A 22,155-nucleotide genomic window follows, 5' to 3' on the forward strand; every position below is an offset into this window, starting at 1 on the left:
CTGGGGAGGAGCCTGGGAGCGCTCCCGTCCGGAGTGGACGCTCACTGTTGGGGAGGAGCCTGGGAGTGCTCCCGTCCGGAGTGGAGACTGTCCTTGAGTTCTTAGCCACACCTGCTTGCTTCACCTTCTCCAGAGGGTAGCTGGTAGTCTGCTGGCCTGTTGGGGTCAGGAAAGTGACCTGGGGTTGGCCTGCCCCTCTCACAGTCTCACCTGCATGTTAGCCTCATGCTGGGTTCTCTGTCTGGCTTCTGCAGCTCTAAAGCCAAGTCTCAGCTTTCCTTAGAGGGCTCCACTAGCCGTGACTCTGTCACTTGCTTTCATCAGCTGCTAAAATTTGATATATTTAAAAAAATCTATTCTTAGCATTTGCCTTTATCCTTGGAGGGTTCTGTCTTTTTGTTTTGTTTTTTTGAGATTGAGTCTCGCACTGTTGCCCAGGCTGTAGTGCAGTGGCATGATCTTGGCTCACTGCAGTCTCCACCTCATGGGTTCAAGCAGTTCTCCTGCCTCAACCTCCTGAGTAGCTGGGATTACAGGTGTGTGCCACCATGCCCAACTAATTTTTTAATATTTTTAGTAGAGACGGGGTTTCACCATGTTGGTCAGGATGGTCTTGATCTCCTGACCTCATGATCCACCCTCCTTGGCCTCCCAAAGTGCTGGGATTACAGGTGTGAGCCACCATGCCTGGTGAGAGGTCTGCATCTTTGTAAGAGAGCAGGGATAAGCATGTATGTTCCACGAGGGGACGAGGGTAAGCATTTACCTTCAACCTGCCTTTCTTTTTTGGTGACGGGTCTCACTGTGTCACCCAGGCTGTTGGGGTTGGCAGAAGACTCCTATTAGCCATCCTGTGCTTGTGTTTCTTATGGTGTGGTGTAGGTCTCTTAGGGAGTAACTTTCTCTATATGAAGGTTTTAAAAGGAATGGAACAAAATTCCAAGTGGAAGAAAAATTGCTGAGTCTCGGAGGTCGATTAGAATGTGCGAAGAGCTGAGTGTTGTGTTCTCGATGTGCGCGGCCCCCACAGCAGGCGTGAGTGTCTGCCAGTTGTGCTTTAAACCCCGGCGTCAGGAGATTTGACAACCTCCAAGTTCCTTGTTTGGGTTCTTGTTTATGTGGCCTCAGTATATTAGAGTTCTCCTGAACAGCAGCAGCAGTGAGCCTTGTCTGCACAGGTGAGCTGCTGTTTGATTTAGTGTCTGGGGTGATGTGTTAGGCATCTTCATTCTGGCTGTCAAAGAAGAAGGAAATTAAGATTTTATTTTTAACAAAAGTAAAATGGGAGAGTTACAGTTCTGCTGTGACCAGGTAGTGCCACAACAGAATGAGCCTGACCTGCTCATCACAGTGAAAAACTCTGGACAAAATGCAGAAAGCAATTCTTAGAGGACTCTGAAAGTAAAGCTGGTAGACTGTGGCTGCGAGTCAGAATGTGGAGCAGCCACCCAAGGGGGTTCCACTTCCTGCTTTTCTGTTTTCTTCTGTGACCTCATGGGCTTTCATTGATGGTAGCCCAGTTACGGAGCTAAAACCCTGACGAGAATCCTCTAAAAGCACCAGAAGAAGGGCCCCCAAGGGCCAGAGAGAGTGTGTGAATCACAGGGAGGAGAGAGCCGGGGAAGAAGGTTCGTGGATTCTGTCCGTGAACCTGTACAAGGCTCAAGACAGACCCAGAGCAGCATAACAAAGACTTTGAAATTAGATTAAGATTCAAACTTCAGGCTGGGTGCCGTGGCTCATGCCTGTAATCCCAGCACTTTGGGAGGCTGAGGCGGGTCAATCAGTTGAGGTCAGGAGTTTGAGACCAGCCTGGCCAACATGGTGAAACCCCATCTCTACTAAAAATACAAAAGTTAGCCAGAAATCACTTGAACCCAGGAGGCGGAGGTTGCAGTAAGTTAAAACCACGCCATGGAAGTCCAGCCTGGGCAATAGAGTGAGACTCTATCTAATAAAATAAAAAGGGACAGCACTCACCAAGAAGATGTAATAATCCGAAGTGTGTGTTCACCTAACAGCAAAATTTCAACGTCTACTACATAGTTGCAAAAATGGAAGAGAAATGTACAGAACTGAAGTAGATCCACTGTTATAATAGGTGACTTCAGCACTTTTAGTAATACATAAAACAACTAGAAAACCCAGAAAATCAGCAAGGGTATAGAAGACCTCAGCAGTCACTTTGATCAAGCCGGCATTTAGTGAGCACCGTACCCAACAGCTGCACGTGGAGCATTCCCCAAGGTGTGTTATATTCTGGGCCATGAAGTAAATGTGAACAAAGTAAAAGGCATTAAAATCACATAAATTATGTTCTCTGATTACAATAGAATTAAACTGACAATCAATAACTGAAATTAATATGGAAATCTTCTAAATATTTGGAATTTTAAAAAATATACTCCTAAATAATACGTTGGTTAAGGAGAAGTTACAGGAAAATCAGAGAATAGTTTGAGCTGAATGAAAATGAAAACACAACATATCAAAATTTATAACTTAAAATGCTCATATTAGAAAAGAAAACAAGTCTCAGATCAGTGACCCAAGCTTCTATCTTTTTTTTTTGAGACTCAGTTTCACTCTTGTTGCCCAGGCTGGCGTACAATGGCACCATCTCGGCTCACTGCAATGTCTGCCTCCCAGGTTCAAGTGATTCTCCTGCCTCAGCCTCCTGAGTAGCTGGGATTACAGGCGTGAGCCACCACACCTAGCTAATTTTGTACTTTTAGTAGAGATGGGGTTTCTCCATGTTGCCCAGGCTGGTCTCGAACTCCTGACCTCAGGTGATCCAGCTGCCTCTGCCTCCCAAAGTGCTGGGATTACAGGTGTGAGCCATCATGCCTGGCCCCAAGTTTCTGTCTTAAGAAGCTAGGAAAGGAAAACAAATGAAACTCAAAGCAAGCAGATGGAAGAAACTAAGAAAGCAAGAATCAGTGAGATGGGAAATGGAAAACAAGAGAGAAAATTCATGGAACCAAAGGCTGGCTCTTAGAAAACATCAGTGAAGTAAAAACACCTCTAGCCAGACCAGTGTAGAAGAGAAGACACAAACTACAAATATTAGAAATGAAAGAGTGGACATCTCTACAGACCCTACAGACATAAAAGGACTAATAAGGAAATATTTTGAACAACTTTATGCTCTTAAAATCAATCACACAGATTAAGTTGACAAATTCCTTGAAAGGCACAAACTACCAAAGTTCCCTCAGACACAGATTATCTGAATAGCCACATATCTACTAAATAAATCAAATTTGTAGCTAAAGTCCTTCCCACCTAGAAAACTCCAGATCTAGGTGGCTTCACTGGTGAATGCTTCCCAACATTTATGACATTTAAGGAAAAAGTATGCTAATTTTACACAACTTCTCTAGAAAAGTAGAAGAGAAACCCAGTGGGGTTTATTCCAGAAATGCAAAGCTGTTTCAACAGTTGAAAGTCAGTTGGTGTAATTTCCGTATTGACAGACTAAAGAAGAAAAGCCATCTGATTATCTTAATAAATGCAGAAAAAGCATTTGACAAAATTCAGCATCTGTTCATGATAAAAACTCTCAGCAACCAGGAGAAGAGAACTTCCTAAATCATATAAAGGACATCTGTACTAAAACATGAAAGCAAACATCATGCTTTATGGTGAAGGACTGAATATTTTCCCTTGAAGATTGGGGACAAGCCAGAATGTGTTTTCTTACCATTCCTGCTCAGCATCGTACCGGAGGTCCTCACCAGGGCAGTAGGGGAAGAGAAAGAAATAAAAAGCTTGCAAATGGGAAGAGAAAAATAACAGTTTGGATTCACAAATGTGATTATCTACCTAGAAAATCCTATGGAATCTATAAGACAGCTACTGGAACTTATGAACGAGTTTATCAACACACAAAAACCCATTCTATTTCTCTATATTAGCAATGAACAATTGGAAATTGAAACTTAAAAATAACAGCATTTGGCCGGGCACGGTGGCTCACGCCTATAATCCCAGCACTTCAGGAGGCCGAGGCGGGCAGATCACGAGGTCAAGAGATCGAGACCATCCTGGCCAACATGATGAAACCCTGTCTCTACAAAAAAAAAAAAAAAAAAAACAACAATTAGCTGGGCGTGGTGGCGCGTGCCTGTAGTCCCAGCCACTTGGGAGGCTGAGGCAGGAGCATTGCTTGAACCTGGGAGGCAGAGGTTGCAGTGAGCTGAGATCACGTCATAGTACTTCAGTCTGGCTGACAGAGTGAGACTCTGTCTCAAAAAAAAAACTAAAAATAAAAAAACCCCAGCATTTATAATAGCATCCAAAACTGGGAACTTGGGAGTTGCCAGGCCACCCACACTTCTGATCAGCTGGTTACAAGTTCAAGGATTCCTGTGACCCCTTCAGATTCAATATTCTAAAACAACTCACATTTGTACTACAAAGGATGAAAATCAAGATCTGTCAAAAGAAGAGACCAGAGTGAGGTCTGTCCTGGTCCAAACATGAGGCTCCTGTGTCCTTGAGATATGCCATCCTCCTGGCACAATGAGGGACGTTTGCCAGAACTTTGACCGTGTGATCCAACTCAGTCTCTAGCCTTCCTCCCGTTCCCACAGGTGGGAGGCTGGGCTGACACCCTGGCTCTAGTCATATGCTTGGTCTTCCCAGCACGGCCAGTTCCCTCCTGAAATTTCTTGGTTGGGCCTTGCCGCCAGGAGTCACCTGATAGCATAAACCCAAGTGAATTGCACCATGAATAACAAAGACACTTCCGGGAGCTTCTAAGAGTTTGGAGGCTTTCTCCCTGGAACTGAGGACATAGACCAGCTAAATTCCTTATTATGTAACACTGACAGTACCAAGTGCTGGTGAGGACAGGTATCAGTGGAAACTCTCATTCACTGCTGGGAGAAGGCAAAACAATGTTTGGTGGTTTCTTATAAATGTGAGAATACATCCTACAAATCCCATCCCTAGGTATTTAGCAAAAGAGATGAGAACTGTGTTTGCAGAAAAACCTGGAGATGCGTATTGATGGTATCTTTATTTATAAATAAGGCATTTATTTATAAATGCCCCAAACTGGAAACAACACAAATATCATCCCTTGACTGCTAAATGGATAGAGACTCTGTGAGACCTCCACACGGCAGGCTAGCACTCAGGCGTCAAGGCACAGACCTCTGGCAGACGCTGCCGTGGGGGAATCTTGAGCGTCTGTTCTCACTGAGGGAAGCCCCCACACTCTGTGCCTCCGTTTCTGTGACACTTTGACAAAGGCACAACCATTGGGACAGAAGACAGGTGAGCATTGCCAGGACCCACTGATGGGAAGAAAGGAAGACCTGGAAAGGCCACCAAGGGGCGCTGGAGGTTGGGACTGTTCTTTTCTGTGGCGGGGTGAAAATGCTGGAGCTGTGCACCACAAAGGGTGAATCCGCCTGCACGCAGATGACACTGGGATTTAAGGAATAGCCTTTTCTCTCTAGAGCCATCCAATTTCCAGGAGAGAGAAAACAGCACTCACTGCGGCTTTTGCTGGGCCATGAGAGCTCTGCTGGCCGCATGCCTTGGTGGTGCCCTGGCTCCTCACCTGCGCCCTGTGCAGCCTGGCCAGGGACTCTGGTCAGTGTGCGTTCCCTGCCTAGGTGGCGACTCAGCTGTGGAGGTGGGCATTTGACAGTAGACACTCCGGACCCTCTCGGTGGCCTTTTTAGGAAGCCCACATATGTTGGTGTCTTGCATGCCCTTTGGCCAGGGCTATGCAACACACTGGACATTGGCGACGGTAGATGTTGGTGAGCTGGGCCCGTGAGTCTCGGCGGCAGGTGGGAGCTGTCAGAGCTCCACAGGGTGAGTGCTCAGGCCTGGTGGGGTGGCTGCCTGCAGACCTGCCCTCACCCACATTTCATCACGAGCCTGTCCTTCGCTGCAGATCTCTTGGACAGTCGAAAAACGTGTGCAGCTGGTGGCAAAAGCTGCAGTGTGTGCAGCCCAGCCTGGGAAGGAGAATGGAGCCGTGTGACGCGCAGCAGGCAGGGCCTCCTCCGGGGTCTCCAGGAGCCTTAGCAGTCCCTGGGAGGCTTGGCCGGGCCTACAGAGCAGGGACTGATGGAGCTGTTGTTACAGGGTCACACTGCACCTTACAAAACAGTCTCCGCGCGTGCGGCCATCCCATCCACCATCCTCCGGCTTCCAGCTGCGGCTTTTCAGGGAGTTTTTGAGAAATATCCCGAAACCCTGGTGAGAGTGGTGCAGGTGGGTGACGTTTTCAGGCAACTTTTCTATCTGCTGTGGGTCATCCTAGGGATAGGCCTGGGCACTGGTTTGGGATTTGAGTGGGTTTATTTGCAGTTTACTTTCTCAGTTCTGAGCTTTACAGCCATGAGGGTAATTTCAGAGGAACAGAGAAACTGACTTCATTGGCAGGACTTACCGCTGGTGATGTGGGATTCTGAGTGGGTTTGGGAAGGACTAAAGTTATATTTTAAAAATTTGTCATATGTATTTTAAAATAAAAATGAATATTCACAACCTCAAAGAGGTCTTAAGATCCCTCACTACCTCCCAAGGAGATTTTTACATTTTTATTAAACTTCTCACTTTGGAGTAACTTTAGATTTACAGAAAACTTGTAAAAATAATGCAGTCTTCATTTGCCCCTCACCCCATCCCCCATGAGGTGAACATCTTACATTACCATGGTGAGATGTCAAGACTGCAGGGTTTTTCACCCTGAGAGGGTCCCTGAGGAGGGTCCGGTCTGTGCTGTCCACTGTGTTTGGGGCAGGGTTCCCAGCGCTCTGCGGTGCTGCCGGGCGGTCCGCCCTGCTCCCCGGGCCGGTGGTCACAGCACACCTGGCACATCTGTTGCAGATCATCATGGTGCGGCTGCAGAGAGTGACCTTTCTGGCTCTGCACAACTACCTCGGTCTGACCACGGAGCTCTTCAACCCTGTAAGTGGAAACACCAGCTCACAAAGCCCCGTGTTGCTCCGTGCAGCTGGCATCGGAATAGCCATTGGCTGGCGCTGCAGGCACCCAGTGCCTGGTGGGGCAGTGCCAGCTACAGCTGTGGTCTTCCTAGTTGCTGGTCATCAGGACTTTAGACTTTGGGAGGTGATGATCGGGCTGTGTTTATTTTCCGACCTAAAGCACCTGTCAGTTGATTTGGAGGCTTGATTCTCCTGGGGCCTTGTGTTCCAAAAATCTCTGATCCATCGAGACTTGGGAAAGGTGGAATTCCTTCTTCTATGCTGCAGTTCGTCGCTCTGGAGGCCCGCACGGTTGTGAGCGGCCACCTGATGCCTCTGCAGCTCCCGTTCAGGAGTCTGTGGTGAGGCCTCCTTTGGGCATGGGATGTTCCTGGTGTGGCCCTGAAGTTCCTTTTTGTGTCCCAGGAGAGCCAGGCCATCCCTCTCGTGTCTGTAGCCAGTGTGGCTGCTGGGAAGGCCAAGAGGCAGATGTTCAATGGCGAAGATGAGCGGCTTAAAAAGTCACTGTGGCCCCAGGAGTCCTGTGACTCAGGTACTGTCCTGCACCAAGGAGGGCAACGTCCAGCCCAGGTCTCCTCACACTCCCCCAGGTCTCCTCACGCCCCCCCAGGTCTCCTCACCCCCCCAGGTCTCCTCACGCCCCCCCAGGTCTCCTCACGCCCCCCCAGGTCTCCTCACACCCCCCCAGGTCTCCTCCCGCTCCCCGCCGTGTCCTGATACTGCCCCAGGACTGCTCACACTTGTCTCCTCACATGTGGTCCCCTCGCCCTCCATCCTGAGGTGGTGGTTCTCAGTGCTTCCTGGGCAGGGCACCTGGTGGGGAGCAGCCCCTGGGAGCTTGAGGGCTGCATGAGTGGGGGTTGGGGGAAGCTGTCTTGAGTCACTCCGGACGACCTATGAGGCAGAGCTCACACCACCCTACAGAGGGGTGCGTACTTGGTTTTTATAGCCTGTCGTGTTCCCCAAAGAGTGAAGTGACTGACAAAGTATGCGCAGTTCACCGAGGCCCTGTCGGTGAAGGTGGGGGTGAAATGGAACGGACGGAGTGACCACTTCACAGGCCTGTGGGCACCACGACCACCTCGAAACTCAGCTCTGGCCGATCTGCTTTCTCCCATAACCGCGTTCGTCGTGAGGAGATGATGTAGAGACAGTGTCCCGCTGTCGCCCAGGCTGGAGTGCAGTGTCGCGATCTCGGCTCACTGCAACCCCACCTCCCTGGCTCAAGCGATTCTCCTGCCTCAGCCTCCTGGGTAGCTGGGACCACAGGCACGCGCCTCCTGGCCCAGCTAATTTATTTTTAGTTTTAGTTTTTTGCGAAGATGGGGTCTTGCTACGTGGTCCAGGCTGGTCTCAAACTCCTGGTCTCAAGTGCTCCTCCCACCCTGGCCTCCCAAGTTGCTGGGATTACAGGTGCGAGCCACCGTGCCTGGCCTAAAACTGTGTTTTAGAATATGTGTCATTGAAGTACTTCTGCCTGAATGGCATTTCTTTCACGGGATTAGGTCTGTGTTCCGTGATGGGGCAGCAGCTGTTCTGGGTGGGATCTCGGTAGAGACCAGGGCTGGGGAGGGCTCATGGCCTGTGTAGATGAGGCAGGGCAGCCTCCTTCAGCCCGAGTGGGGGGCAAGGCCAGGCTCCTTCCAGGAGTTTGTTTTAGATTTGCTGCACCTGAGGGCAGAGGCAGCTGTGCATGGTCCATCCCAGGCGAGCCCAGACAGCCGTGTCCACCAAGGGGACGCCATGAGATGGGGCTGGCTGGCCGCCCCATGTGATTGGGGTTTGGTTCAAGGCACTCGGCTCCCAGCTGGGCAATCAGGACAGCAAGGCCTTGGCTTGGGGCAGGAGGTGTGGGAGGGCAGTGGGGATTGGCCTAGGGATGGGTGAGGGGGGACTGGGGGAGGGAAGGGGGGATTAGGGTAGGGATGCGGATGGGGGAGGGGAGATTGGGATGGGGAGGGGGCAGTGGAGGAGGATTTGGGGAAGAGGAATGGGCAGCATGGGGGATGGGGGGATGGATAGAGGGGATCTGGGGAAAGGGGGACTGGGGGGAAAAAGGCGATTGGGAGGAGGGGGATTAGGGTAGGTAGGGGCCAGGGATAGTCAGAGGCTGGCACTCCCTTGCACTCACCTGCGGTCCCCGGAGGGCTGGTCCAGAACATGTGCAGGTGTGAAGGGTACTGTGAGTACACCAGCTGCTGCCGCTTTGGGGTCCCTGCTCCCAACATGGCCCTGAGTGAGCTGTTCCAGACACTGGGGAGTGCAAGCAGAGCAAGGCTGCTCACCACTGCCCCCCCCAGCAGATCATGGGGGCGGCCGCTCAGCAGCTGCTGGACCTCTGCTGAAGAGGAGCCACTCCGTCCCCCCGCCTTCCGCCCACAAAGAGATCCTGGAAGAGCTGGAGAAGCCTGGGACAGGAGACCCTGACCCTTTGGCCCCACAAGGTAAAGGACCCCCACCACCGCTCGGCCAGTGTGGCCCACAGGCCCTCGGCATTGGAGACTCAGGCTGAGCGGCACCGATGCCCAGCATCGCTGCGGAGGCGGGACCCCTCCACTAGGTTTGGTTTTATAGATGGACAAGAGCCTTACGTGCCCAGAGGGGCCTGTGCCTGCCCCCTGGCTCTAGGGTCAAGGCTTGGCAACTGCCCTGCTGCCCAGAACACCCTGGTGTGCTCCCCTGTGCCTGCGCCCTGTCTCACCCCACCACCGCCAGGGCTGGGCTGGTGCCACCAGACACCCTGCAGAGGCACGTGCTGGGCACTTCCCGCCCTCCCTGCATGGCCCCTCCCCTGCCTTGCACACTGGGTCTCCAGCGAGCCTGCCCTTCCTCAGCCCTGCTGACCCGTGCCTCCCTGCAGGAGCCCTTGCTGTGACTGCTGTGTAGCTAAATCCCAGCACCCAGTGTCCCGCCCGCAGCCTGGCTGCTGGGCTGGGGGCATTTGCAGGGCGACTGTCCCAAGTCCATCCTGCCCAGCAGTGTTGCCATGCGCCTGCCGCAGACCTGCCCACTCCGCCGTCCGTCATCCGCGGGTCACTGGCAAGCTGGTGGGCTCCTGCTATATTCGGTTCTGTCTGGGCTGCCCTCTTAGAACTGTCTGGTCCTGTTCTCTGCCCACGTTCTGCAGGGCTCGGAGTTGCTTTGTTGGTTGTGTTAGTTCTGCACGTGCTGTAGGTAGAGACCCCTTGTTAGTTCCATTGTTGGCAGTTGCCCTCTCGCTTATCCATGGGTGGAAATGCAGCCACGGAACAGGGACCCTGCTGCGCCTTCACGGAAACCAGCCCTCTGGCACCGTGATTTGTGTTTTGGGTCTTCTTTATTCTTTCCTTATTCCTGAGTCATAAATATATTTTCTAAAGACTATTTTCTCTCCGCTTTAGCTTTTAGCTTTGCCTTCCACGTAGAGGTCTTTCATTTATATGTAGTTTACACTGCAAGGATGAGGGAAGAAATTCATCTTTTTCTTACTCTTTACAGCGATGAGTTACCCAACACCATTAACAAAACAATCTGTCATCTCTCTCTTGCTTTTTTTGTGCCATCAGGTATCAGGTATCTGCATCTACATGGATGTTTTTGTTTAAGTAACAACTCCTCCCACTTCAGACAGGGGCTCGTTCCGTGGTCCAGGCTAGAGTGCAGTGGTGAGATCACGGCACACTCAGGCCTTGACCTTCTGGGCTCAGGTGAGCCTTCCACCTCAGCCTCTCGAGTAGATGGGACTTCAGGTACACCACTGCACCTGGCTATGTCTATGTATATATATTTTGTATTTTCTTTTCTTGTTGTTTCTTGTAGAGATGGTATCTCGCCTTGTTACCCAGGCTGATTTTGAACTCCTGGGCTCACAGGATCCTCCTGCCTCGGCCTCCCAACGCGCTGGGATGACTTGAGCCAGCACGCCTGGTCCAGTTGTTGTTTATTAACTAGTGATGGTTGTGTAATGTGCATACAGAACGCATCCTGTAGGTGGACGGTTTGATGACTCCATAAACTGAACTCACTTGTGAGCCAGATAAAGAAACATAAAGAAATCAGGCCAGACATGGTGGCTCACGCCTATAATCCCAGCACTTTGGGAGGCTGAGGCGGGCGGACCATGAGGTCAGGAGTTCAACACCAACCTGACCAACATGGTGAAACCCCCGTCTCTACTAAAAATACAAAAATTAGCCAGGCTTGGTGCACCTGTACTCCCAGCTACTCGGGAGGCTGAGGCAGGAGAATCACTTGAACCTGGGAGGCAGAGGTTGCAGTGAGCCAAGATCACGCCACTGCACTCCAGCCTGGGCAGCAAGAGTGAAACTCCATCTCAAAAAAAAAAAAAAAAGAAAAATGAAAAGGATGTATCTTGATCTCTGCTCATTTTCTAAAAAAAATAAATTTAGTTGGATAATATGAAAGGTAAAACGTTAAGTCTTACAGACAGATTTCTTAAACAAGACATAAAATGTATCAACCACAAAATAAAAAAATTGTTAAATCAGATCCTATAAGTTTTAAAATTTCTATTCATCAAAAGATACGACTAAGATAGTGAAAAGTGAATAGAAAATAGTTTTAATATACATACCAGACAAAGGACTCACATAGAGAATATCTAAGAATTCCTACTAATAAAAAGGAAATGAACGATAAGAGGAAAATGGGCAAAAGGCAATCAAGGCTATCCAAGTGGGAATGAAAGGTGCTCGGCCTCACAGTTCATCCTTTTCTGAATGGCTGTCTAGCTGGGCCACCACTGTCTCTCTCTCTTTCTCCCTCCCCTCCCTCCCTCCCCTCCCTCCCTCCCTCCCTCCATTTCTCCCTTCTCTCTTTTTTTTCTTTCTTTTTTCCTCTCTCTGTCTCTCTTTTTCTTTCTTTCTTTCGTCTTGCTCCATAGCCCACTCTGTGGTGCGGTGGCTAAATCACAACTCACTGTAGCCTTGAACTCCTGGGCTCAAGTGATCCTCTTGCCTCAGCCCCATGAGTAGCTGGGACTACAGGTGTGGCCCCCACAGCTGGCTAGTTTTTAAAAGTTTTGTAGCTATAGATGTCTTGCCATGTTTCCCAGGCTGGTCTTGAACTCCTGGCCTCAAGTGCCCTTTCCACCTAGGCCTCTCAGAGGAGTGCTGAGATTACAGGCATGAGCCACTGTGCCTGGTCCTTGTTGTTTTTCTTTAAGAGGTGCATCTCTCACTGTGTTACCCAGGTTGGCCTCAAAGTCCTGGCTCAAGCCACCCTCCTGCCTCAGCCTCCTGAGCAGCAAGGGCCACAGGTGCATACCACCATGCCTGGCCCCCTGTATTTTATATCTTGTTTTTTAATTTAGTGTTATTTTTTGGGACAGGGTCTTGCTCTGCTGCCCAGGCTGGAGTTTGGTGACACAGTTGTGGCCCATTGCAGTCTTGCCCTCCTGGGCTCAAGTGTTTCTCTCACCTCAGCGTCTCTAGTAGCTAGGACTACAGGCGTGCGCCACCGTGCCTGGCTGATGTTTACATATTTTTTGTAGAGAAGTGGCCTTGCTTCGTTGCCCTGGCTGGTCTTGAATGCCTGGCTCTAGTGACCCTCCCAGCTTGGCCTCCTGAAGTACTAGGATTCCAGGAGTGAGAAATTCTATTTTTTAGCTACATGCTTTGTCGATGTACAAGGTGTGGTCATTGCACCCCAGTGTGCACCTGTGCAGCTGAGGCCTGGTAAAGGGGCTGCGTCCGCTTGCCCACCTCAGAGGGTCAGCCCCAGAGGAAGCACTGGTGACCTTTGTTGCCATAGATTGGTTTCCGGTTCGGATTTTTTTTAAAAAACCAGCAGGACTTGACGGGGGCATGAGTAACACACAGCACCATGCACTGAGCTGAAGCGGGCAGCTTCGTGAAACCCCTGGGGGACATGCGCCGCCTTCCGCAGCCTAGCGCTCCTGGCTCTCCATGTGCGGCTTCCCAGAGAGGGGCACGTGGCTCTGGTCCTGGGCCTGGTCTCTTCCTCCAGGGCCATGTGGCAGTGACGTCTGAGTGACTTGTGCCCACAGTTGGTGTCCGCGCGGTACCTCTGTCCCGCTGAGAAATGGGTGTTGTGAATGCCACAGTTTAGCTGGGAAAACCGCAGTGCAGATGAGTCACTGGGATGCACAGCTGCGCACGCAGGGCTGGACCGCAGCTGGACGGATGCGTCCTGTAGTGCAAAGCTCACGCCCGTCCTCAGAATCCACAGGAGCTGCCTGGATGTGCTGGGTGTGCAGTGGTGTGTGACTCTGAGGGTGGGCTGTAAGAGGGCGCGCACTGCTTCACCCTGCTAAGACCACGCTGCCCAAAAGCAGCAACAGGAGCTCTTTGGAGGGAGTGCCTCGAGCCCTGCCTCTGAGATGGGGTTGGGACTGCAAAGAGCGGAGCCCCGAGGCCCCGAGCGCCAGCCTGACAGCCCGGGGCATCTGTCGGGGAGCTCACCAACAGAGGCGGCAACCCTGAGAGGGACAGCGAGAGAAAGGGGGTTCTAATGTCTGCAGCCAGCAGTCAGGGTGTGGCGTTCACGGGAAGGTTTGAGGAATTTGGCTCAGGGCCAGGGCTGGTTTCTTTCAGTGTTTTAGGCACTGAGTGGGCTACGTTTATCAGTGCCCAGAAATGTTGAAGGCGCCGTGTGGGTTTAAGCTGCTGAGTCACTGAGCCATTGAGGCGGATGCCGAAAGAAAGCAGGGGCGGCGGGGGAGGTCTCAGGGCCCGATGCCCTCGAGGGACTTGAGTCTGACCTGTGGGGGCTTGTGTGGTTAGACTGCAGGGCGTGCTCAGCCTGCCCCACGGTGTTTGTGCCTGTGGCCCCGCAAGCCATGTCCTCAGTCTCCCCTCTGCCTGTAGGAGGCCCAGCCAGTTTCACTTCAGATCTGGGGATGGCATGTGACCGTGCCAGGGTCTTCCTGCACATGGACGAGCACCCTGGGAGCGCCGTGGTCAGCAAGGTAGGCCCTTGCTGTCATTTCTCACCCTCCCCTTGGGGCCCTGCCCTCTCCATGGCTCGCTGGCGCATTGGGAGCACCGTGGCTCTGGCGTCACATGGCACCTGCAGCCTCAGGAGGCTCAGCCGGCCATCCGCGCTGTGCGATCCAGACCTGCCCGCACCCTCGTGCGCTCTTCCCCACCATGTCCCTTCTCATTGCTGCTATCCCTGTTCTTCTCAAGGCCAAGAAAAACGTGATGGGTGCAGAGATGCCCCCCACGGTCTCCCACCACTCAGAGAGTCATGCGGATGAGACTGTCACCAGCAGGAAGTCGGACGCCATCTTCAGAGCTGCCAAGAAGGACCTGCTCACCCTGATGAAGCTGGACGTGAGTGGCCCTGGCGGGTGCCTGGCTCTTATCCCACCCAGGGCCTGCAGCCTCCTCTCCGCCTCTGTCGGGCAGCGGGTCTGGGTGTGGAGGACTGCACAGGGGCGCTGTGGGTTGGAGCGCAGGCTTAGTTGTCTTTCAGGGTCCCCCTTTAGAAAGCAAGCAGCTTGAGACCGCCTTATGTTCAAACTCAAAGCAAAGGCTTTCTGGGCCATCTGGGTGTCCCAAAACTGGAATTCAGAATTCTCATCTGTATTTGTATTTAATATAGCAATCACAGTGTCAGATTATTAGAGTATGACATTTTCTTTCTTTTTTTTTTTTTTTTTTTTTTTGAGACAGAGTTTCACTCACGTTACCCAGGCTGGAGTGCAATGGCGCGATCTCGGCTCACCGCAACCTCCGCCTCCTGGGTTCAGGCAATTCTCCTGCCTCAGCCTCCTGAGTAGCTGGGATTACAGGCACGCGCCACCATGCCCAGCTAATTTTTTGTAGTTTTAGTAGAGACGGGGTTTCACCGTGTTGACCAGGATGGTCTCAATCTCTTGACCTCATGATCCACCCGCCTCGGCCTCCCAAAGTGCTGGGATTACAGGCTTGAGCCACCGCGCCCGGCATGACATTTTCTTTCTTTCTTTCTTTTTTTTTTTTTTTTTGGACAAAGGGCTCCCCCTGTGGCCCCGGCTGGAGTGCGGTGGTGGGATCTCAGCTCACTGCGACCTCTGCCTCCTGGGTTCAAGCGATTCTTTTGCCTCGGCCTCCCGAGTAGCTGGGATTATAGGCACATGCCACTACATCCGGGTAAATTTTTGTATTTTTAGGAGAGACAGGGTTTCACCATGTTGGTCAGGCTGGTCTCAAACTCCCGACCATGTGATCTGCCCACCTCGGCCTCCCAAAGTGCTGGGATTACAGGTGTGAGCCACCACATCCGGCCGATTGAACGCTTTAGATAGGTAAAAAGGCGGCAGTGATAGTGTTGTGAGCTCCCGTGCCCCGGTCACCCACTTCCATAATTACCAGCGTGGCTAAAGCATTTTACAGCTTCGCTCCTAGTCCCTCCGCCAAATATTTTCCGTCAGAAAAATCTCAAACACGATATAAGTTCACATCATTCCTCTCTAACGGTTAAGGACCCCGCTTAGAGACATAACCACAGTGTCGTTCTGCAAGTGAAATGTTAAAAAGCTTTGACTGCTCACCCACCCAGCGTGTTCTTGGGCCCCTGACTGTTGTGAGTGGTTCTCCGTGGTTTCTTGTCGTATAGATCAGCCTCTGAGTCAAGGCCACGCACTACAGTTGGCTTATCTGCCTCTTAAATCTCCCTTTCTGGCTCACGGATGTAACCCCAGCACTTTGGGAGGCTGAGGCAGGCAGATCACCTGAGGTCAGGAGTTCAAGACCAGCCTGGCCAACATGGTGAGATGCCGTCTCTACCAAAAATACAAAAATTAGCTGGGCCAGCTACTTGGGAGGCTGAGGTAGGAGAATTGCTTGAACCCGGGAGGCAGAGGTTGCAGTGAGCCAAGATGGTGCCACTGCACTCCAGCCTGGGGACAAGAGTAAAGCTCCGTCCCAAAGGAAAAAAAAATATCTTTCTCTCTTTTTTTATTTTGAGACAGGGTTTCACTCTGTTGTCCAGCCTGGAGTGTAGTGGCGCCATCTTGGTTCACTGCAACCTCTGCCTCCCGGGCTCAGGTGATCTACCCACCTCCGCCTCCCAAGTAGCTGGGACCACAGACCTGCCCCACGCCAGCTAATGTTTGTACTTTTAGTGAGATGGGATTTCCCCATGTTGCCCAGGCTGCTCTCAAACTCCTGACCTCAAGTGATCTGCCCACCTCAGCCTCCCAAAGTGCTGGGATTACAGGCGTGAGCCACCGTGCCTGGCCAGTCTTCTCTCTTTTTAAACAATTTTTTATTGTGGGAAAATGCAAATATATTTAGAGTAGGTGGACTAATATAGAGAAAGTGAGTACCTAGCATCTCTCACGGTAATGATCGCGGCCCAGCACCCCTCGTTTCTCTGCACCCGTTCCACGCCCGCCCTTGAAGCAAACCTCACCCTCATAGCATGTCACTGGTGAATAGTTCAGTATTCAACTCTAACCACAATAGTGTTATCATTTCTGAATACTTAACAGTAATCCTTAAAACGGCCAAATGGCTTCAGCCGTGCGGTCAGTGCCCCCCGTCCAGCTGTCTCGTCCGTGTCATGGTCCACTGTGTGGTCCGCACTGTGGCTGGCCCCCGAGTCCCCCTAGTCGCCCTCGTCCCCAGCCTCCCGTGTCCCCTGTGTCCCCCACATCCTCTCCATCTCTCAAGGGTTCTAACTTTTCTTCAAGCTGCTGCTTTCATCAGGGAGGTCGCTTTCTCCTCCTGCAGCGGCTCCCAGAGCGCCTCAGGCTGACAGTGCACCCCGGGGCAGCGCAGCCTCTGTTACTGGCTGTTCTCTGCCTGAGAGCTGGATACGTGGCTGCTCTGATCCTCATCCTCCTTCTCCTCTTTCTCCTTCTGTTTGACAAACCTCACGGAGACGGGTGGCGTCATTTCTTTCTTTTGGGGGAAACTGGCATTACTGCCTTCACTGTCATAGTTTGGGAAATTTAAATTAATGATTTGGTTTTCTATCGTCTTCCAAAGGTGATCGGTGGGTTTTCTTATTATCACTGTGGACTGGGGGTTTACACATCTGATGTTTTCAAATCTTTGTGGGTGTTCTGTCCACATTCCCTTATCCATGGTTTGCACCGGGGCCTCTCTGCAGGCCCCACGTGCATTGGGCACTCCTGGGTCACCTCTGGGAGCTCCCAGACTCCAGGCTCCTCGTGCCCTGGAGGGCATCGTTCTGTAGGTGGTGTGGAGACGGCGTCCCACTGCTAGCTATGCCAGTACCAGGAGAAATCACTTTCTCCCTGAAATGACATCCTCTCTCTAGTATGAATGTGAGTTTCTGCATCTTCCACTCTGCTCCACTGATCTTGATGTCTGTCTCTGTGCTGATGCCGCGGTCTGGCGTTGGTGGCTCTGCAGGTGCCCGCTGTCTGTCAGACCCCTGTTGGAGGATGGTCCTTGGAGGAAGGCCTTGCATGGCCTCTGGCCTCGCCACTTGTTGCCTCTGAACGGCCCTGCACAGCCTCTGTTCTCCAGACCTTCATTTATGCTCTCCTCTCCTGTGGGTTCCCTTCCCTGAAGTCTGCTCTGTTTTCAGGACCCATCCCTGTTGGATGGCCGGGTGGCGCTTCTCCATGTTCCTGCAGGCACAGTGGTGTCAAGGCAGGGAGACCAGGTGAGCGGGGGTCTGGGGGCACTGGGACCACCCAGTGCCATAGCCAGCACCGGGTGGAGCGCCAGAGGAGGGCCTGGGCTGGATGGCAGTGACTGGAGACCTCCTGGCTCCGGGCTGCTGCCCCTCTGGGCACCATGGCAGAGCCCCTGCCCTCGGGCAGCCCCAAGCCCTGAGAGCTCAGTGTCCACCTTTGTTCCTGCTGCACTGGCCCGTTCTGCTCGCACTTGAGAGTGGGTTGGACAAGCAAATTTGGGAAGAGGTCGTAAGAGGTCACGGTGGATATAGATCGGTTCAGGTGGCCTCAGGGCGGCTTCATGGACACATCTGCAGACATAGAACCAAAATGTGTGACGTGTGCAGGGTGGCCCAGTGTAGGGAGGGGCCAGGAGTCCACCCCAAGGAGACCAGGCCCCAGGTGAGGTGCGCGGGAATGCTGGGCTGACGCGTATTTGCACGGGACAGTCAGCATGTGGGTGCCAGGAGGGAAGGTGTGCAGACCCGAGGCCCAGCTCGCTGCACGGAGCTCTCGAGAAAGCAGCTTGTCTGTGACTGCTGTCACGTCATGAAACTGTAGACACTGCCGAAACGTTTCCAGTGAAGCCTGTGCCCAGAGCTGGCCAGGTCGGCGGAGGGTCTCCCGGCCGAACCTGGTGGCATTGTCCCCACACTAGGCCCAGCGCCTCTCCTGGGCCCCGTCCTGCCCGCGGCCGCTGGCGGCACCCCTGAGCCCTGTGGTGTTGTCAGGACGCCAGCATCCTGTTCGTGGTCTCGGGACTGCTGCACGTGTACCAGCGGAAGATCGGCAGCCGGGAGGACACGTGCCTGTTCCTCACGCGCCCCGGGGAGATGGTGGGCCAGCTGGCCGTGCTCACGGGGGAGCCCCTCATCTTCACCATCAAGGCCAACAGGGACTGCAGCTTCCTGTCCATCTCCAAGGCCCACTTCTATGAGTGAGTACCATGGGCCAGGAGCTCAGGGCGGGCCCCAGCCCCACCTGTCCTGAGACCCCTCCCCGATAGGCCACCCTCTTCCTGGAGCCCTCACCCTCTTCCCTATGGCTTGCACCGCCCCTGCCCCCGACTGTCTTTGTCCCCAGCACCCACGTAGGCCCCTGTCTCTGCCCCCTGCTCGTGGGGTCCGTTGGCAAACCCCCTCTGCCCGCAGCGATCTGCTTCAGGTGGCCATCTCTGTGGTCTGCTCCCAGCCATGTCTGCGTACCACCGGTCAGTTCCGGGGCTGGCCAGCATGGCTCAGCAGGGCCCACACTGGGACAAGGCCGGGCGTGAGGGGCCGTGAGCCGCTCCACCCCTGCAGCCTGTGCTGACATGTCGCTGGTGATGTGGAGGTAGAAGGGAGGCCGTGGTGAGGGTGCAGCCCTGGCTCCGGGAGGAGCCCCACAGACAAGTGTCCCTGCTTGGGGCAGAATGTTCCCCTGTCGCTTTCCGGGCGCTGTGCTGGAAGATATCTGTCCACTGGACCCCAGCCATAGGTTTCAGATTCAGCCCCTCCGGGCCCAGAGCTGCCCTCGGCCTGCTTGTGGGCTGCCTGGCAGAGCTAGCGCGTCTTCGCACCCACGGTGCTGGCGTTCTGCTCTGTCAGGTCCAGAATCTTCATGGAGCCTCGGGTTCAGTTTCACCCCGGCTCTTGCCTCTGGCGGCTCGAGGCGTTCTGTGTGTGTTTCTGGAAGGCCTCCGCACCCCTGTAGGCCAGATGTCCGCTGTGGTCTCAGAGCTCTTCTGCCTGAGTGGTCAGGCAGCAGAGGTCAGGAGCCTAAAGGTCAGCGGAAGCACAGCAGTTGAAGAAACGGGGTTGGCCGAGCGCAGCGGTTCACGCCTGTAATCCAGCAGACGGCACTGCGCTGAGCTCTGCTTCAGCCTGGGACCCCCAGCAGGGCAGTGGGCCGGGGTAGGGGCAGCGGGGCCCTGGCAGGGTTGGGAAGGGCTTTCTGCATGGCCTCTGTCTTCCAGGCCTGGCGTGAGTGGCCGCAGCTGGGTCCTGATGCTCGGTGCCCTGACACCGCAGCGTGGGTGTGCCAGAAGGGGGCTCTCTGAGGTCTCCAACAGCTGCTGGTCACTGGGCACGTGGCGGGCAGTGCTGTGCTGTGGGGCGGGCAGCGGACCGGCACGTGCCCTGTCCCAGCTCCCATCATAGTCTCTGTGCCCTCAGTGTGGGGCGGGGGTTGAAGGTCCCACCCACTCCCGAGCACCGTGGCCCTGGGTGAAGGGTAGGGCCGGAGGGACGGGGCGGGAGTGACTCCAGGCTGCCTGAGGTCCCGCCCACTCCCGAGCACTGTGGCCCTGGGTGAAGGGTAGGGCCGGAGGGACGGGGCGGGAGTGACTCCAGGCTGCCTGGCAGAATCATGCGGAAGCAGCCCACCGTCGTCCTGGGTGTGGCACACACGGTGGTGAAGAGGATGTCGTCCTTCGTGCGGCAAATCGACTTTGCCCTGGACTGGGTGGAGGTGGAGGCTGGGCGAGCAATATACAGGTGAGGCTGTGGGTGCCGTGCGCGCGGCATCTGTGCTGCCTGGTGTGTGGGAGCCAGGGATGGGCAAAGCGCGGTTACCGTGGAAGCCACACACAGAAGGTTGCATTTCCCCGGCGCCACCCCAGGTTAGCTTGGAAACATGCCTCATGGCCTCCTGGATTTCATGGTGCCCGCCCATGCTAAGACACAGCACGTGCTCCACGGGTATCTCTCCGTGTCAGTATATTCAAGTCCACACCGTCCCTTTAAAAGGGCCCCACTAGCTGGGTACGGTGGCTCATGCCTGTAATTCCAGCACTTTAGGAGGCCAAGGTGGGTGGATCATGAACTTGGGAGTTCAAGACCAGCCTCACCAACATGGGTGAAACCCCGTCTCTACTAAAAATACAAAAATTAGCTGGGCATGGTGGCATATGCATGCAATCCCAGCTACTCGGGAGGCTGAGGCAGGAGAATGGCTTGACCCTGATAGGCGGAGGTTGCAGTGAGCCGAGATCACACCACTGCACTCCAGCCTGGGCGACAGAGTGATACTCCATCTCAGAAAATAATAGTTCAAACCAAGGAAATTTTAGAATATTTATTCGTTTAAAACAACCCATGCATGTTAACATAAATATTTTAAAATAACAAATACATTTTCCGAACCAAAAATTAGTTAGTGAGAAGTCTGCGTTTTCTCTTTCTCTGTTCTGAGGTCTGGCTGGTGCTGGGAAGCTGGGTGTGGGAGCCAAGGTGGGTGGCCCAGGGCTGCAGGGCCTCTGTGTCTCCCGCAGGCAGGGGGACAGGTCCGACTGCACCTACATCGTGCTCAGCGGCCGGCTGCGCTCTGTGATCCGGAAGGACGACGGGAAGAAGCGCCTGGCCGGGGAGTACGGCCGAGGAGACCTCGTCGGTGTGGTGGGTGCTGGGCCTGCTCCCGCCTCCCTGCCCTCTGCATGTCTCCTGGGGCATCCTGGGTTATGGCCTGGGTGTGGCCTGGCCAGTTCCTCAGGAGTGAGCCCTGGGAGTAGGTGGCAAGAGTGATGCCCGGGGCTGCTTTGTGGTGAGCTCCAGGCTCTGCCCCTGCTGGGGCTCTCAGGTGCCTGTCCTGACACTGGCCTGGGTGCATCCGGGTGTCTCTTGAGGGCTGGCAGCGGCAGGAGCTGCCTCTGGTGGGGGCTCCCCTGGAGCAGCGGCAGCCGGGCTGGGCCTCCTGGGGCCTCCAACACAGTAGGCCCTGCGTCCCAAGTGAGCGGCAGCTGCCCAGCTCCAAGGTGCCGCAGCCCGGGCGTCTGCCAATTTGCATTAACGTGTTTTTTTTCTGAGGTGGAGTCCTGCTCTGTTGCCCAGGCTGGAGTGCAGTGGCGCGGTCTTGGCTCACTGGGACCTCTGCCTCCCGGGTTCAGGCTATTCTCCTGCCTCAGCCTCCCAAGTAGCTGGGATTGCATGCACGTGCCACTATGCTGGGCTAATTTTGTATTTTTAGTAGAGGTGGGGTTTCACCATGTTGGCCAGGCTGGTCTTGAACTCCTGACCTCGAGTGATCCACCCACCTCTGCCTCCCAGAGTGCTGGGATTACAGGCATCAGCCACCGCCTGGCCTGTGTTAAGTTTTAAGCCAGTGTGCGGGAGGCCCGGGTGCCCCCTCCTGGGCCCGGCATGGTCTTTTGGCAGCCTCTCTGAGCCTGGAGGTGCTGAGTGTGCCCTGTTTTTTGCCCCGGGCTGGTGGGAACTCTGTGCCAGCATGCTCTGGTATAATCTTGCCCCAGCTCTGCTAGCGCTGAAGGTCTTCCCATCAGAGTCCTGAGCTCCCAACGGCTCAGCGGGCTCTGGGCCTCTGGTTGGCATATGTGTAGCCTGGCGGTTCCAGCTCTGTCCACTGGGTGGAGGCCCACACACCTGGCCGGAGGCCGGCAGGGAGGCCTCGGTGCTCCATGGCAGGGCTCCTGTAGGCTCTGAGGGACATATTTTATAAAGAAGTGTTCTCCAAAAGCATTTATTTCTGCGGGAGAGCCGAGACTGCCCGTGCCATAGCCTGTGGTGTACAGTGCCTGTGTCTGCAGCTTGCCTGGGCTGTTGGGGGCACCTTTGGCTTCTAGCATGTTCCAGTGGTTCTGACAGCAGCCAC

The 22,155-nt window shown here is 53.9% G+C and overlaps 1 protein-coding gene across 8 annotated transcripts in view; it reads left to right on the plus strand.

Annotated features, from left to right (window-relative positions):
- The window catches only part of PNPLA7 (patatin like phospholipase domain containing 7), a 64,810-nt gene that overhangs the window by 14,854 nt on the left and 27,801 nt on the right, over positions 1-22,155 (plus strand). For 6 of the 8 annotated variants that reach the window (XR_004263946.1, XM_032261898.1, XM_032261901.1 and 3 more), the window contains 10 exons: positions 6,109-6,237; positions 6,856-6,936; positions 7,380-7,506; positions 9,275-9,418; positions 13,802-13,902; positions 14,123-14,269; positions 17,481-17,558; positions 18,303-18,508; positions 19,914-20,045; positions 20,822-20,945. Coding sequence is in view for 7 of the 8 variants with exons in the window: in XM_032261898.1 (XP_032117789.1) it covers positions 6,109-6,237; positions 6,856-6,936; positions 7,380-7,506; positions 9,275-9,418; positions 13,802-13,902; positions 14,123-14,269; positions 17,481-17,558; positions 18,303-18,508; positions 19,914-20,045; positions 20,822-20,945 (1,269 nt within the window). In the remaining variant the exon portion in view is untranslated. The remainder of the gene's footprint in view (positions 1-6,108; positions 6,238-6,855; positions 6,937-7,379; positions 7,507-9,274; positions 9,419-13,801; positions 13,903-14,122; positions 14,270-17,480; positions 17,559-18,302; positions 18,509-19,913; positions 20,046-20,821; positions 20,946-22,155) is intronic. The other 2 variants (XM_032261897.1, XM_032261900.1) reach the window with 1 other exon arrangement.

Source organism: Sapajus apella, unplaced genomic scaffold (genome assembly GCF_009761245.1).
Source record: "Sapajus apella isolate SASKATOON/1434 unplaced genomic scaffold, GSC_monkey_1.0 scaffold126, whole genome shotgun sequence".
Lineage (NCBI taxonomy): Eukaryota > Metazoa > Chordata > Mammalia > Primates > Cebidae > Sapajus > Sapajus apella.